Source organism: Denticeps clupeoides, chromosome 5 (assembly GCF_900700375.1).
Source record: "Denticeps clupeoides chromosome 5, fDenClu1.1, whole genome shotgun sequence".
Lineage (NCBI taxonomy): Eukaryota > Metazoa > Chordata > Actinopteri > Clupeiformes > Denticipitidae > Denticeps > Denticeps clupeoides.
In genome coordinates, this window is record NC_041711.1 from 23,824,902 (window position 1) to 23,842,468 (window position 17,567).

The window sequence follows — 17,567 nt, forward strand, 5'->3', positions numbered from 1 at the left end:
AAGCTGCAGAGTGAGAGCTAATTTTACTGGCCGATTCTGTGCACCTATTATCTAGAATTCAGATCACTCACAGCCCTAGTTTATGTCAGTCCCTTAACTGACTGGATGCATTGGTTCCCTCTCCCCAAATTGCTATTTTTTTGGAAAATTGTGGTTAGTATTTTTTTCTGACAGCAAATGTCCATCAACAAATTCATTATTTTATTTTGGATTTTTTTTTATCTCAGATGCTTTTAGCAGCGCAACTGGTACGTTGGGAGGAGAGGTCTGCTCTACTGAGCTGCTGATCCATCATCTGAAACCTTAATTTTATTTCTCAAAGGAAGACCATCAGGGACAACCATCTGAATTCCAAAAATCAGAGCGTGAAGGTAATAACTCATACAGTCATGACCAATAAAAGTCATGCAAAAAATCCACGGCGGAGTCGGATGCAACTGTTTCGAGAGCGGATCCACCTGCGTTCTTTAAAGGCCAAGAAGACAGTGGAGGACATATCCAAAGAGGATATTAAGAGTTTCCTCAGAAAAAATGCTTTTATTATTTTCAACATCAGTGCAGTTGTCATTGGTGAGTTTTTCTTTTCCTCTTCTCTTCCTCTTCGTGACAATTAGTGTCATAATAAGTATAACAATAGTCAAGGACAAAGAAAAAAAAATTTAAACAAAGGTCTGATTTTCTTCTTTACTTTCTTCAAATATCAAGAAGCTTTAAGTGAAAAAAAAAATCAAGATCACGAAAATTGCTGAATGTGAAACAAAATTAAGGAAAAGCTCTTAAATATATATCTTGTTCTAAAAATATATATTTTGTTCTACTTGTTAGTCACTAGTACAATATTGTGTTAGATATGGAGACTTGTACCGCTTTGGGACCCAGGTTCAAAGTAGCCTCTCAGTGAAGGTCAGTGAAGATAATAAACTGATATACAGTATAGCATACATTTTTGACACATTCCCTTTGTTCTACTTAATTAGTCCTTCATGCTTTATCAGTTATGTGTTTGACAGGCAAACTTCATTCATTGTTAATTATGCCATTTTTGTACATTTCTTTCCCAATTTTTAAAACATTTGGTGATCATTCTGGCTGTGTTAGAGCTTGTGGCATGAATTTTTGCAGGAAATCTTCTTTTTTGAAATCCACTATATTTTACTGTTATATGCCATACACACTGCATACATTTTGCAACCTTTCTCTGGCATTACACAAAAGGTTGCACTTAGTGATTAAAATTATTTACTTCCTCATTCTGGACATTTTACATCAATACATGACGCAAGCTCTGGTCTCCTCCCTCCCTCATTAAAACCTTGTCCACAGGACATCAGCAGACACCACAAACACAAGCTGTTCTAGTCAAGTCAGAAACAACAGCCAGATTCTGCACTTCAAGTAAAGACGTCAAAAACTAGGTCGTATGTAGCGCTTCCAAAATCATCCCTTTAAACTGGCCTCTAACTGCTCTCGGTTACCATAGTAATACACGTTTGATAGCATTTAACTAAAAACTCCCTGTCTGGTCAGTACATTTTCTTTAATACACAGTGGCTTAATTTAAATGATTAATTTAAATGATTCTCCCCAATCAAGGTGATCAGTTTAGTGATCAGTTCATGAAGATATCAAGGACCTGACCAAATATATGTCTTGTTGTGTATTTTAAAAGGTATTATCTTGGGGTTCACTCTGAGACCATACAAAATGACCTACCAAGAAGTGAAATACTTTTCCTTTCCTGGGGAGCTGCTAATGCGAATGCTCCAGATGTTGGTGCTTCCTCTGCTGGTTTCCAGTCTAGTAACAGGTACATACTGTGGATACAGTAGTGCATCCTCCTGGCTGTAAATTAGACATGCAACAGCGGTACTTGGACATGAGCAGACATTTCTTCATAATAATCTTTAATTGTCACTTTGACACCAGAACAGAATATCTTAATTACTAATGAATGATCAGTCATAGACAATAGGGCATCAACAGAGTGGGGGTTCTACTAAAAAGCACTGTATTCATTCTTTTAGGCATGGCAGGCTTGGACAGTAAGGCATCAGGAAAGATGGGCATGAGAGCAATGATATACTATATGACAACAACATTTATTGCAGTCTTCATTGGTATACTCATGGTGCTCATAGTCCATCCTGGCAAAGGTTCCAAGGATGAGTTTACCCAACGACAAAAGATTGACCAAGTCAGCCCTGCCGATGCTTTCCTTGATCTCATCAGGTGAACCATTTGTCAAAAAAGAATGCTTTTTTGTTAGCATGCACTTAAAATGCACATGCCCTTAAAATACATTTTTTCCCCTTTAGAAACATGGTTCCTCCAAACCTGGTCCAGGCTTGCATGCAGCAGGTACATTTTAAAATGTTGCATGCTTTTTGATTACGTCTCTTTCTATGCAGTATAACTAAAAGTCTGCCTTTTGCTTCTCTCAGTTTAAGACCCAGTATGAAAAGCGAGTGATTCATGTGAAGATCATAGTGAATGAAACCATTTTTAACCTGACCAATGCAACCCAAGAAATTGCCCAGGAGGAGATCATTCCAAAGCCTGGCACAGTGGGTGGAGTCAATGCTTTGGGATTGGTAGTGTTTTCCATGTGCTTTGGCCTCATCATTGGGAACATGAAGGAGCAGGGGCAGATACTGAGGGAATTCTTTGACAGCCTTAATGAGGCTATCATGAGGATGGTTGTTGTTATTATGTGGTGAGTATTATGATAGTACTTGGCCTTTTGATTCATGTCTGGATGTCAGTGACCAATGGTTCCTGTTATTATCTGTGAAGAAGTTGAGAGGTGACGATTCATCCCAATCAGTACATCTTCTGTTCTTTGTGTTACTTCAAGGTATGCACCAGTAGGTATCCTTTTTTTGATTGCTGGGAAAATTGTGGAAATGGATGATGTTACACAGATGGGTGGACAGCTTGGGATGTACACCATTACAGTGATTATTGGGCTTTTCATTCATGGCATGTTTGTTCTGCCAACTCTGTTCTTTGTTATTACACGTAAGAACCCATTCATCTTCATGATGGGTTTGCTTCAAGCCCTCATAACTGCTCTGGGTACATCCTCAAGGTAAGTCTATTGTTTATAGTCAGTCACACCAAAACTATGATTATCCAACAATTTATACATTTATAACCATTCAGATAATTACATTTTATACCTTCCCTTGTGGATAGAATTTTCTGTACTTCATAAATTATGTTCACCCGAGACCAGCAATAATGATCAATAATCTGATTTATTTTATAAATTGCTAATTAACAATAACCTTAAAGATAAAGTTCTTCTTCAACTATCCCTATCCCATTGAACAACTCACTACTTACTATTTGCTTCTCCCTTTCTTTCTTTTTATCATTTTATCTCAGTTCAGCTACTTTGCCAATTACATTTAAATGCTTAGAACAGAACAACAACGTAGACAGGAGGGTGACACGTTTTGTGTTGCCAGTGGGTGCAACCATTAACATGGATGGAACAGCTCTGTATGAGGCCTTGGCAGCTATCTTCATTGCCCAGGTTAACAACATGGAAATGAATTTCGGACAGATCATCACAATCAGGTATGAAAAAGGTGCTTATGTGTATATAAGAAACCAAACATAGTTTAAATAGTCTGTTGTTAATTGGCTAAAACCAGCATGCCATTATTTTGTGTAATGATAAAGCATCACAGCAACGGCTGCCAGTGTTGGAGCTGCTGGAATTCCTCAGGCTGGACTGGTAACTATGGTGATTGTGCTGACCTCGGTGGGCCTTCCGACAGACGACATAACTCTTATCATTGCTGTAGACTGGTTCCTGTGAGTGTCCTTAACAAAACATGCAAACATTATTTCATTTCTCTTTTAAATCTGAGTTTGATCATCATCCTAGTTACACACTTTGCTTTACGTCCCATGGGTGTTGTTCTATATTTTCCCAGTGAATGTCATGATGTTTCAAATAGTTTCAACATAGAAATATAATTAGGTTACCTAAATTAATCATTTCAATTAGAACCCCGCTCCACATAAATTACATGGCTAATTTGGTAAATGTAGGGTGGTCCACTTTTTGAAACATATTTTGTAGTTTACAGGGAATGCTCAAACTTTTTGATGATTTATTTAATCATATACTAAAAAAATCTGTTAATAGAAACTTGTGTATGCTATATACTCTGAATGAAAAAAAACATAAAATGCCCAATTCATTTATCCCATCTGTTTTGTTTACAGGGACCGATTGCGGACAACCACCAATGTACTGGGTGATTCAATTGGTGCCGGAATTATAGAATTCCTATCCCAGGACGAGCTTCAGATCAATAATTTGGAACTGGGGAATGCGGTGGTGGAGGAGAACGAAATGAAAAAGCCATACAAGCTTATCTCTCAGGAGAATGACTATGAAAATGAGAAATCACCAGACAGGGAAACAAAGATGTAATGGTTACCTTTATCTTTTAAAGTCCAGCCTAATATTTTCAAAGAATAGTTGATTTTTGTTTATGTTTTTTCTCATATAATATATTTGGGTTCATTTACAGCCATTGATTTGAGGGCTGAGTGTATAAATGAAACCAATTCACTGATAACATGTAGTTCATGTTTTTCTGGTAATTGGTTTTCATTAAGAACATGATGTAATTACTGCTTTAATATGAATTAAATGGAACATTTTCCCACAATCGTGAATCATGCTTAAATTAATTCCAAATACTAAATTGGTTTTTCAGTATTACAGCATTTCAGCTTACATAAAAACATGTAATTACAATACACAATACTGCAGCGTTTCCCCACCCTGGTCCTTCACTCCAGCCCTACCTCGATTAGGCTCAGGTCTTACTTAATGGCCTAATAATGAGTGGGGCAGACTGGGAAGATATGTGGGTTAGAACAAAAACTTCCTGGCAGATGCTCTTTCATGAGGAACAATTCATCATTGGGTTGAGAAACACTCCAATAGTGACACTGGCATTACAATACCATTTAAACAAATTTCTGTTTCTCAAATTAAATCAAGGACAGTGTACTCTTCCTATAGTGCACAAAAAAGGCCATTGTTGTTTTTTATGCTTTGTATTTGTAATTAAAAGTTCAATATAATTCCATAAAAATGTTGTGCTCCTTAGATTGCTTACCTGTAACACAGCAGTCGAATATTAATTTACCATATTTATTATGCTAATACTCAAGAAGCACCTAGCGTATTATATGCAATGTATAACAATCCATACGTGTTATCCACTGAGAGTATGAATAAAAAATTTATTGAAGATGTCCCTTGTAATTTAATTTGTGACGGAATATTAAGTGTATAGTAGTCTAACAGGATTGTGCAAAACAATATTTTGCTTATCAATGACAGCAGTTGGAATGAAAATATAAAATGAATTAGTATAAAAATGTAGTTTATTGCTGAAAAAGAAAACAGTAGTATTGTTTGAATTTCAATATTGAGTTAGTGATTTTAGCACTGATATAGCAAAATAATTATTATGGTTCTTATTATACCTCACACTGGACCTCGTATTCTCTGACCATCCAGTACTGCTCGCATGGTCCCTCCACCACTGAAGGTACAAGGAAGACACTCATCTAGACTCTTCTCTGTCTTGGCCCCCAGGTTGTGGAATAAACTTCCCCTCGAGGTCACAACAGCACAGTCTATTTTCAAATGTCAGCTTAAGACCTTCCTCTTTAGAGATTACTTAGACTAACTTGTAACTTTCTGATAGTCTGACTTATGGAAGGAAAAACTATAGTGAATAAAGTGACACAACAAAATGTGTCACTTTATGTGTCACTTTAAAAGCCTCTGCTTTTAACCATCACCCTCAGTGAGCAGCGGGCAGCCATGACAGGCACCTGGGGTGCAGTGTGTGGGGATGGTGCTTTGCTCAGTGGCACCATGGCGGATTGGGATTCGAACCGGCAACCTTCTGATTACAAGGCTGCTTCCTTAACCACTAGGCCCCTTCCCCTACATGCTTGTATTCTTGGTTTGAGTCCTAGTAAACCAGGACTGATTAAATCATTGATGGTAACATGAAAGCAAATTGAAAGTTGCTCTGGATAAGGGCGTCTGCCAAATGCCAAAAATGGAAATGGAAATGATTGACAGAAATATTTGTGATAGTAATAGTATCTGCTGCCATCTAGTGGACTAATCCTCTCATTAAGTCAAAGGTGAAAACTGTTCACAACATAAATATTACAGGACTTCTGTCTTAGAAAATGCACAGCTCATCAAAATGATGGACAGTTGAAAACAGACAAAATATTTTTAATGCAAATGAAGTAATAGAAATTTGCAACCAACATAAACATGAAACTGCCTCTAGTCAGACTAAAAAAGTGTAGATGATGTTACTACTACAAAATAATAAGATGGTTTGTAATTAAGTTATCTACTGACAAACTACAATCTTTGTAGGGCAATGACAATCTCAAGGAGGCCTGAAATAGAACCAGAAAAATGTAAACATTGAATATGGAATTTCACTAGCACTAAGATCTTTGAAATGTTGATAAGATATTTTTTGTCTGTTTTTCAGTTTTTATCTTTTATTTATTTCATGTTCTCAGGTCAAGGGACTCTAGGAATCATATGAAATGCTCCATACATGATTGTACACATTGCAACTGAATACATTTTGGCCATGATATTTACATTCCATGAGGAGATAGCTCCATTTACAGGAGCCATTTAATGGATCCATTTACAGGATTTCACTTGTTTTTTGAACTGCACTCAGATACATTATACAGGGCAGTGGTGGTCGAGCAGGTAAGAAAACAGCCCCCTAATCACAAGGTTGCCAGTTCGAATACCTGAACCGCCGAGGTGCCACTGAGCAAAGTACCGTCCCCACACACTGCTCCCCCTGGCGCCTGTCATGGCTGCCCACTTCTCACTAAGGGTGATGGGTTAAAAACAGATGGCACATTTCGTTGTGGCACACTTCACTTTTCACCTATAAGGAGCCATTCTACTTTATGGTGTCGTGCTACTGATGCATTGAAATATTATAGTTATAATGTTTAAATCCGGGACAAGGCTTGTTCTTCTAGCATCAAATTGTATATTGGAACACTACCAATCCCATCTGGTGCATGCAGAACAGGGAAGAGAGATACAAGAGAGATGGTGTCACTAGGGACCCCCAACAAAAACACTTGTTTTTCAGAACATGATGTTTGTTGCCAAATATGTGTACAACAGAATTTGTATTGTCAACCTTCCAGTAATAGAAATAATCATTTAATTATACCATCATCATGACAACACTAATATAGCTATTGCTCCCATAAATATCAAATGCTCTTGATAAAGATAAATATCTTGATAGAGATAAATATCTTGCTGATTATTTCCCACTTTTTTGAGGCCATTTGGTTGTCCACTTCCTTCTGATGTGCTGTCTCCATGCCTTCAGAGAAAAGGCTTCTTGGAGTTCTGAGCACACTTAAGAAGTTAGACCAATGAGTCTATGTGCCATCATTGGCACAGTCATAAGGTACATAGCTCTGGCCGTGGGCATTTTATAGGTGAACCATCACAGTGTTTGGAATTATCATGTTAATCATTTGGATGAAGGGCTGAGGCAGTCTAGTCTGCTTTCCCTGACCTGATGCACTTGTAGGCGAATGGAAGATGATGTTGTAAATGCAACATGTCTGTAAGCATGAAGACTGTAAAATTTAGGGTCTTAGGGACCCTAGATGATGTTGTAAATGCAACATGTCTGTAAGCATGAAGACTGTAAAACTTAGGGTCTTGCTCAGGGACACAATGGTAGTAAGGGGGATTCGAACCCGGGTCTTCTGGTTCATAGGCGAGTGTGTTACCCACTAGGCTACTACCACCCTGATTTGCCTCCCTGTTGTCAGTATGCACCTATAATGAGGCTAGAAATGAGAAAATAAATGGCAATGTATACAGTTGAGGTGCATTTATTGTTTATAAATAAGCTGTACCCAATATATTATGAACATTTTAATTTAGCATCTTTTAATATCTGTTACATTTGTTTTCAATAATTATATATAGTCGACACATTTTCCCTGTGGGCTTGTATTCTGTTGCCTCTGTTATATTAAATCTGTTGTGTGAAAGTGATCAGATGTCACATGTGACACACCACAGCACAGCACCCAGTGCTTTTAACCCATCACCCTTGGTGGGCAGGGGGCAGTAGACTGGGGAGTAGTGTGTGGGGATGGTGCTTTGCTCAGTGGCACCTCAGTTGCACCTTGGCAAATTGGGATTCGAACCTGCAACCTTCTGATTCCAGGGCCGCTTCCTTCACTGTTAGGCCAGTGTGGTCAGATTTGAACCCACAAGCGTTTTAGTACAGGTACACTTTCTTATCCACTAGGCCACTACTGACCTTGATCTGTGACCCCAAAAAGATAAAACATCTGGTGGATTGGTGCTGGAGCAACAACCTGACTCTCAATGTCACAAAGACAAAAGAGATGGTTGTCAACTTCAGGAAGAAACCGACTGTGCCCACCCCACTGCACATTGATGGATCTGCTCTTGAGATCGTCAGCAGTGTGAAGTTCCAGGGTGTGCACATTACAGATGACCTCTCCTGGAGCCTCAACACCACCTCCACCACCACGTCTGCACTTCCCCAGGAAGCCGAAGAAGGCCAACCTTCCTTCTCCCATTCTCACATCATTCTACCAGGGAACCATTGAGAGTACTTTCTGCTGCTACATCACTGTGTGTGAAATATTATTTCAATACACAGTATACTGTTGTACTGACAATAAACCAATCTTGAATCTTAAAAAGGCAAGGAATTACACCTGCAGAACAATATTATAGGCTATATCTTTTTTAATTCCATGACATTTTTTATCATGTCTAGCAGCTGTCCTGTTTCTCAAGGTTACCACAATCGTCTGCTGATCAGGCGAATGCACTGTGTACCTGATGCCTTTATGAAGACTCCACACATTGAATCACTTGACAGCTTGGTTTATTTCACAACAGCAAAAGTGGCTCAATGACATATGATACAGATTCAGTTTCAGATTCAGTTTTCATCATGACTGTCATAGCTGGCAGACGCTGCACTCCTGAAAGACGCTGTAATGTCATCTCTGGCCCATATGTTATAGGCTAGAGGGAGAAAATAATTCACAGGAGGCAGGAAGAAAGAAGCAAGGAAGTCCCAAAGGTAGCTTTTTTTTTACGTGGGTGAATGAGATCAGCAATTTTTTTGATTTTTCATTTTTTTCAACTTGTGAAGGTTCACATGGCAGAAGTCATTTCCAGAAGGAGCCTGACAGTTCAAAATGCTCTGGATCATGATTCCAAACATCTTTGGTTCCTTCTTTGTGGTTGTTTTTGGGTCTGGGCATTATTTCAGTGTGTGTGATATTGTGTTAGAATCCACAAAACCATAATGATGTGTAAAATCAAAAGAATGATTTTGAGAGACTAATTTGATAAATAAAATGCCATCAACTGTGTGTATGTATATCTATACATCTCAGTTATCTCATTGCATAGACCCACTTCAGTTATTTTTATCATAAGGGTTGTCATTATTATTATTTATGCCTGTTAGCAGCTCTGGTGGGTGTGGGCCGTCGAACACACCGGCATTCCAGGGATTTTGTCCCTGTAATGACTGCGGATTTTGTAGGGTTACATGCTTTGGTTCCTTTCTTTGATCTAGCGGCACCTCGGCGCGTCTGGATTTGAACCCACAACCTTTCGGTCACGAGTGCCGCTTCCTTAAGCAGAAGGACAAAACGACCTCAGTTTTAACGACGTGATCTATTAATATGCAAGGAGCCACTTCTTAGATCAAGACGAGCGTGACACTGCCACCGCCACTGGGTGGCACTTGTGTCAGGGTCACTCCCCTTTACCAGAAATACAGAACAGTAATGACATGAAGGACTATAAAAAAAAAAGTCTGCGTCTGGACTTGATTTAAGGCGATATTCTGCTCCTAATATCCTTTCGGGCATTACGACATTCAACTTCCAGAGTGTTCTGACGGTGACACCGCGCCCACATGGCAGTTGTGCCCCCAGCTCCCGTTAACGAGTCTAGTCTCTAGTCTCATTTGACCAGAGATCTGGCATCACGACGCTGTCCAGGCAGCCCTTTCTTCCGACCCGGCGCGTATGGAGAGGGCTGCGACAGGGACAGGGACAGGGGACCGTTCACGGACCCCCCTCCTGCGGCGCCTGTCCTGGCGGCTGGAGCGTCTAGACTAATTCGAGTACCGCGTCCGCCGTCGTCGGCGGCTGACGTGACCGCGCGTAAAAAAAAAAAAAAAAAAAAAACCCACCACGCACCCCAATCCGGCGGGGAAGCGCCGGGTGTCGGGTTGTCACGGAGGCCGCCGCCGCCGCCGCCCGAGGGGTCGCCGCGAGAGCCGCGGGCTCTATTTCGAGGCGAGAATGAGCCGCCACCTGTTCCCGCGCGTCTGCCCGCCGCGCCAGACTGTCCCCCCCCACCGCGGCGCGGCCGTCACTTACTGACCGAGCGGCGTCTCGCCTCGGTCCTGCGGCGCCGGATTCTGGGGGTTCTGGGGGGGACGAGAAGTTCAATCTCGGAGCGCGGGGATGGCCGAGGCGGCGGCGCGCACGGAGGAGCTCCACGAAGAGGCGGACGATGAATTTGGGGATATTATCAGGACTCGAACTGGTAGGGAACGAAAGTGACGGGTCGTGACGCTTTATGTCGCTTTCAATTCACTGGGGACGTTCGGGTTTTTAAAGACTTCTACGGGGTCAGAGCGTTCCGTGGAGCTTTAGTTTTCATACACGAGGGATCTCCTCAGCAGCTTAGACGCAGCTAATGGGATTTTGCGTCGGTCATCTTGTTAAGCAGACAGTGAGACCCACGCTGGCCGCACTTCAGTTGTTAATAATAATAATAAAAAAAAAAAAATGAACGAGACGGGGACATGTTTGCGCGCGAGCTGAAATAGGACGGGTCACCAGGATCTAGAAATAGAAGCAGCTGTTGCCATCGGGGTGTCGGGTTTCAGAAACACTGTGGGTGAGAGTTTGGCGAGTTTCCTGATCAGGTGGGTGAGGCTTGCTAGGCATGCATATAATTGACTTTTCCGATAGCATTTACATTTACAGCATTTATCAGACGCCCTTATCCAGAGCGACTTACAATCAGTAGTTACAGGGACAGTCCCCCCTGGAGCAACTTAGGTTTAAGTGTCTTGCTCAGGAACACAATGGTAGTAAGTGGGGTTTGAACCTGGGTCTTCTGGTTCATAGGCGAGTGTGTTACCCACTAGGCTACTACCACCCTATAAAGGCATTATGGGACCACGGGAAATGGAATGGCATGGGAAGTTAAGTGTGTGTGTGTGTTTCACTTTTGGGTTCGGGGCAGAAACAGAATCCGTAGCACTGCTGTCGCAAACTTTTCCCTTTTCAAAAACTCCTCTTTGGTTGGCCTGCAGTGGGACAAAACATGACCCTTCTGGGTGGTCCATGGGGGGGGGTTCATTCGGGGTTCAGTCTCTGAAATATCACTGGACACACCCATACTCTAGCATTCCACTAGAGACATATTTAAACAGCCATGCTTCTCGGTAATGTCCGATGAGGCACTGGGACGTTTTGGGGTTTGTGCGTGCTCTACCAAAAGTTGGTTATTTTTCTCTCTCTCCGTGCCTCGCAGGGACACACGAGAACACTCGTAATCACAGGTATCCCACTTGTTGAAGTTCACACTGGGTGTGTCTGTTACTTTCTTGCACTCCCTAGATCAGTCCCCCCCACCCTTCCTTTTCAAACCCTTGGGGGCATTCAGCGCCATCTTTGTCATTTTTCAGAGGAAGCTCACGTCCTGTTTGGCAAAGCGTGCTACATATACACACTTTCATCCCCGATCCGTGCAATCGCTCCATGCAATCGCTCCTCCACCCAGACTCGCTCTCCCATGCGAGCAGATGGCAGTGCTTGGTAGCTAAACATGGAGTGAGAGAGGAGTGTGAGAGGACATCTCACCCTGGCTTCTGCAGGTGATCATATTGTGTGGTCTCTGTGGGGTTTTCTCTGTGGCTGTGATGTCACAACGTGTACGTGTGACCGTGTGTGTTATGTGTGGTTAAAAATGAAATCACAGATTATTGCTCTGTGTGTGTGGCTTTATGTGTCTGTGTTAAAGTTGTGTTTTGTGACGAGGAATTATAAAGTAGCCTCGACCCATTTAAAAACATTTTCTGGGTCATCTTATTGCAGCAGTGTGTGTGTCTGTGTGTGACTGGATGTGAACATATTGGCATGAGTCGTGTGTGTTTTTCACGCATAACACACTGTAGTGAGAGCTGGACAGCTGTCACCATGACATGTGTGTAAATCAGAATGAGTCAGATTGACACATGGATAAAATTAGGTTTGAAGGAGTGGCCAGGCACATAACGCTTTAACTTAATCTTATTCTCACTCTCCGAACGACTAGTCATGCTCTTAACGCATGAATCATTCAACATACCCGCTGCCATTTATGTGTCAGTAAACCTCTGTGAGCATAATGTAAGCGCGCATGTATATTATATTTTACAGTTTACTGTCCCCTTCAGTCACTGACTGAACACTGTCAAATTTTTACTGTGCTGTTTTCCACCCAGAGATAAAAAAAAACGGACTGATAATAACATCTTCACTACACTTTCTGGAATAAAGTGACTAGAACCTACAGAATGTTTGAAAGGGCATTCTGTGCTGCCTGAAAAGATTTTACTGTTTCGTTTGAAGACTTTCGGGGCCACCAGATGTCACTGTAGTGCAAATAAAATGATCTGATAGTTTTTATATTTTCCCCCATCAGCTGTTTAAATTGTAAATAGTAATATTTGTCCATAGTAACATTCGTAAACATTTTCCCAGTGAGTATCTGCATGTCATTCCCGTGTGACTTCTTGGATGGCCACAATAATTAAAATTCTAGACTATGGGCCTTATGTGGCTTATTGACCACATTGACTAACATTGAAATAATGAACAATTAAATACATTATATACAAATGTTGCACCATGCTTGAATTAGGTAATCATTCATTCATGAAACGACAAAGTCCGAGAAGCTTCAAGTAAAAAGTAAAACGTCCGGTTGATGTCATGCCGTTCTCTCTCTCTTACTCCCCTCTCCATTGTCACCGTGTTCTCCGGTCGCTGTGTGTATACAAGCTGCATCTTTTGTCTGCTTACATTGTGTCTGCTGTGTGTGCGTTCCTTTCATTGCCTTTCAGTTTGTTGCCCGGTTGTTTTTGGGATCCGTTATTTCTTATCTGACTACATCCTGTGTGTATTAATCTACGCGCGCACAGGCCTTTGTGTCCGTGCGTTTGCAAGGTAAGCAGTCTTCTCACGCTGTTACTAGAGTGTGTGCTTTATTTTTCATAACCGGGACAGCTTATTGTGGACTATAAATGCGAGTAGTTTACAAACCTCAATGCGGGGAAAAAAACGAAAGCAACTTTTCATTTCATTTCTCCTGTACATAAAAATGTTCATAGTTACATCCACAGACATAATCATTCTTCTCACTTATAAAACCAAATGGAAGCAGCATCTGATCTTATGCTGACAGGTTTGAAACATATCCTGACTGTGCGGCGTGGCATGATAGGCGGGCCAATTACCTCTGCGACAACTTTGTTCTTGCGCTCTGTAAGTCACTGTGAAATGGCATAATCTCACTCTTCACTCCAATTAGGGTCCTAATCTCCTGGATGGAGCACCCAAATGAGAAAAGAGGTTTCACATTGAGAAGTCTGTTCAGAAGAGAAGGAGAAATATATGACCATGCTTTTCACTTTAGGGACTGCAAAGCTTCATGAATTCACTTATGGTTAAAGCACGGGCAGCGTTTTATTTGTTTTTGATGTTATTTCTATACCCTCTATATATATATATAATTTTTTTTATACTTTATTAATCCAGAAGGAAATTGCTTCTCTGCATTTAACCCATCACCCTTGGTGAGCAGTGGGGCAGCCATGACAGGGAGCAGTGTGTGGGGATGGTGCTTTTGCTCAGTGGCACCTCAGTGGCACCTTGGCGGATCGGAATTCGAACCGGCAACCTTCTGATTACGGTTCCTTAACCGCTAGGCCACCCACATGTCCGAGTAGAATTTTTTTGAAATCCTTTTTATTATTGATTTCCTAAATTTAAGTTAAAAAAGACATCAGCAAAAAAAACCCAAAAAAAAAAACAAGTATTACTGCAGTCTGAAACTGGACTGGGTTCTTATTTTCATCCACCCTCAATAAAACACCTTCTCCCCCCGTCCCCCGCCCCTGTCCAGCGGTACTTTGCAAAACTCTGCGAACCGTTTCATTCCAACGTGGGTTCAAATACGTCACAGCAAGGAGAGAGAGAGAGAGAGAGAGAGAGAGAGAGAAAAAACAACAAAAAAAAAACTTTGACGCTCGGCGCACGAGTGGCACGTCCGCGCGTAATGGACCGGGGGGCTGGAGAGCCGGAGAGCCGCAGACCTGCTCTCACGCCGTGATGTGACCGACGTCCCCCGCCACGCCGGACTCGTTCAGCGCCCCTCGGACGGAGAAGCGTCCAGGTACGGCGCCGCATTTTATCTGGAATCACGCTGCGAGATTCGTGTGGGTTTTTTTTTTTATTATTATTGTTGCACTGTGCGCGCATATTACGACGTGCTCTCTGCGTGGCTGACGTGTCTGGGTTTTTTTTTTAAACGAAAGAAATCGCTGCGCGGAGTCCACGGCGAGTGGTTATTGGCGGGCTATAAATAACACCCGGAATTAAGATGACAGATCTGCTGCCGGTGCGTTTCGGCTTTTTATTTTATTTTTATTTTTTTGAAATATGGAGTTAAGCGTGTGTCGGGTCCGGCAAATAGTAACGATAAGTTCCGCTTCCAGTTCGATGACACGAGTCGTGTGACGGATCTGCAGGAGATTATTCCCCCCAATCCCATAAGAGCTGTTTACAGTGGAGCAGTAAACCGCAAGAGGCCGATATTTCTGCTCTTGGCACCAGTGTCCGTATTAGTAGTATTGATGTTTCTCCTGCTGTTGTAGCTGGTTACTGTTGGTGACGCTGAAATAAAAACTGTACCGTAATGTTATCATAAATGTGACCGATATCAGAAGTGCATGAATACATAACGGACGTATGCTGCAGCAGCCGCTGATGGGCTTGATTCCATAGCCAAAAAAAATCACGATTACAGACATCAATCACGTAACATAACGGTACTATTGATACTGCAATCTCACCTAAAGTTTTGGATTAGATTAGACTCAACTTTATTCTCAGCACAGTTTGGCAACTAACCACAAATGCAAATAGTAGAGTTGGTGCAATAGATAATATGTTCATTATTGTGTTTTTAAATTAGCGCGCATAGGTTATGGTGTTGTGTGAACCTGAAATATGCTCTGATGAAAGAGATAACACGATTAATATAAAGATGGGTAACATTTCAAGGCAGCGGAGCTGGGGCACACAGAAGCTCAGAGACGGCTGTGGTGTTGAAAATAATGAAATAGCTATAGTAGATTTGGTCTGAGTTTTCCTGATGTGTTCTTCAGATGGCATAAGTGTTTTGCGGTTTCACAGTGGTCGAGCCCAATGCAGTTAAGGGATTTGGTCCTTAGGACTCAAACTCACCTTGTCATCCTCTTTGCAGGGCTAATATAATCCCACAGACCGTGCACGACCCCTGAGACACAGCCATGAGCTGCCAGTTGTCACAGGTCTCCCTCCATTAGGCCCTGTTAACATTTCTTTCCTTCACTGGCGTTGCAGCCTATTTGTCAGAGAAGGCCCCTGGAGGGGACACCCTTGTTAGAGACATGGCATGCAACCTGGCATTGTATTGATGTAGACAGAATGTGTTTGCATGAAATCAAATTGAAGTGATTATCACAGGATTGTTCCTTGTGTGTCCACTCAGTCATAAGTAATGAGAGCAAGAACTCTGTGGATCAATGTCACTATTCTTGGCTGGTCAGATCAGTGTGTGTGTGTGTGTGTGTGTGTCTATGTCATCTTAATTTAGGAGCACTGTCAGTTTTTGCCCCTGGTGTTTTTATGCAGGTTTATGGAGGTTTCTGCATGTAAAAAATGTTAGACATCTAGCCCAGACACTTCACATTTATTCGCTTTATGCATTTGTGAGAATTGCAGGCTAGATGCATTTGGGAATTTAAATATGACTTATAATTCTGTATCTCCAAATGTCTGAAGCCCACCAAACCTCTGTACATACTTCAACTCAGTACAGTATTAATTAAGAAATCCCATATGAAGAGAGAGAGAGAGACCACTCAGGGGCATGACCTTTATGTCCTTGCTCCATATTAAAAGCATAATGTGACTGCTTAATCACCATTTTTGGTGTATTGGAATCCTCTTGTGCAAATCCAATGGAACCGATGAGATGCTGAGATGTTTCCACATTCTTTACTAATAAAAGAAATGTGTAAAAAGCTTGGAACTGACCATATACAACAAAATTTAGCTTTGAGATCAACAAGGGCATGATTTTTCTGACAAGAGCCTAAATCACCCGCTGTAAAAGACTGTAAAGAATCCATGTGTATTACTAGAACCTTTTTGAGCTACTTCACATGCTGTCAATTCCAAACCTTTTCCAAATACATACTACTACCTCCATTAATATTCAGCCTTACATTTTGATTAATGTCTAAATGTAAATTGTTCTAATGAGCTGTGGCCAAATCTGGCAGCCCCACAACATGGCTAATCATCCAGTCAAAAATACAGAGACACAGATACCGGGGACAAAGTCCTGGAGTTGAAGGTATGAATCAGCTGAGCTTCAACACAGTGTACCTTTGCGCTCATCCAGCAGATTTAGTTCACATTCATTTACGATTGCTGACAGTGATGAAAGCTCTTATGAGAGCTGCTGGATGTTCTGTCTGCAGAGATACTTTGTCAGAAACATAAGAATATTATAAGAATAATTTAAGAGTGTTCTCGTTCAATGGCCTGGCCTCACAAGCCCACTTATTATAACATTTAAGTGAATTCTCCACATTCATTTTCATTTGTGGCCAATGTTTTTGTGATATATTTACATTTAACTTTAAAATACAGACAGCCAGACAATTTATTCTCTTGTCTGATTTGCTTTCTTTCAGTCTCTCTGGTTGTCCTTCATCTTAGCACACTTATTTCTATTGCAGTTGTTCCTTAGCCTTGTCGTCTTGGAAACAGGAGATTCTAAAGCTTCCAGGATTCCTCAGTGATCAACCCTGTCCAATTAACAGTGTTCCGATGCTTCATGAGAGGCCGCAGTTATAAAGTGATACCTTGCGTTCTTGCTTTAACAATGTCCATTGTAAATAGACAGCAGTGGTTTTGTGCCAGAGCTCTGTGGGGAACTGCAGCACAAACTGTCCTATCCAATTAATGGCAGTGTTGATGTCGCGCCCATTTCAATTAATGGCAGTGTTGATGTCGCGTTGTGTTAGTCGCTGGGCAAGCACCAAGGGTGCAAAGGAAGCAATTATGTTTGTCTTGCTTCTCAATATTATTATTACTGG

The 17,567-nt window shown here is 41.4% G+C and overlaps 2 protein-coding genes across 5 annotated transcripts in view; both read left to right on the forward strand.

Moving 5' to 3' along the window:
* Nucleotides 1-389: 389 nt before the first annotated feature.
* On the forward strand, nt 390-4,450 carry LOC114789920 (excitatory amino acid transporter 1-like). The gene is made up of 9 exons (XM_028979400.1): nt 390-570; nt 1,670-1,807; nt 2,025-2,229; nt 2,316-2,358; nt 2,442-2,713; nt 2,855-3,088; nt 3,388-3,582; nt 3,688-3,822; nt 4,240-4,450. Exons 1-9 carry the CDS (start codon nt 390-392, stop codon nt 4,448-4,450), a joined length of 1,614 nt encoding a protein of 537 aa, XP_028835233.1.
* A 5,899-nt stretch (nt 4,451-10,349) lies between these two features.
* The window catches only part of dmd (dystrophin), an 86,881-nt gene continuing 79,663 nt past the window's right edge, over nt 10,350-17,567 (forward strand). For all 4 annotated transcript variants that reach the window (XM_028981181.1, XM_028981179.1, XM_028981180.1 and 1 more), the window contains exon 1: nt 10,350-10,687. In XM_028981181.1, coding sequence (XP_028837014.1) covers nt 10,606-10,687 — 82 coding nt within the window. In that variant the 5' untranslated portion in view covers nt 10,350-10,605. The remainder of the gene's footprint in view (nt 10,688-17,567) is intronic.

Bases quoted from the DNA above. Each gene is read 5' to 3' on its own strand.
- LOC114789920 (XM_028979400.1), top strand. From the start codon at position 390: ATGACCAATAAAAGTCATGCAAAAAATCCACGGCGGAGTCGGATGCAA. The intron at 571-1,669 runs GTGAGTTTTTCT...GTATTTTAAAAG, and splicing joins CATCAGTGCAGTTGTCATTG to GTATTATCTTGGGGTTCACT. The intron at 3,089-3,387 runs GTAAGTCTATTG...ATTTTATCTCAG, and splicing joins GCTCTGGGTACATCCTCAAG to TTCAGCTACTTTGCCAATTA.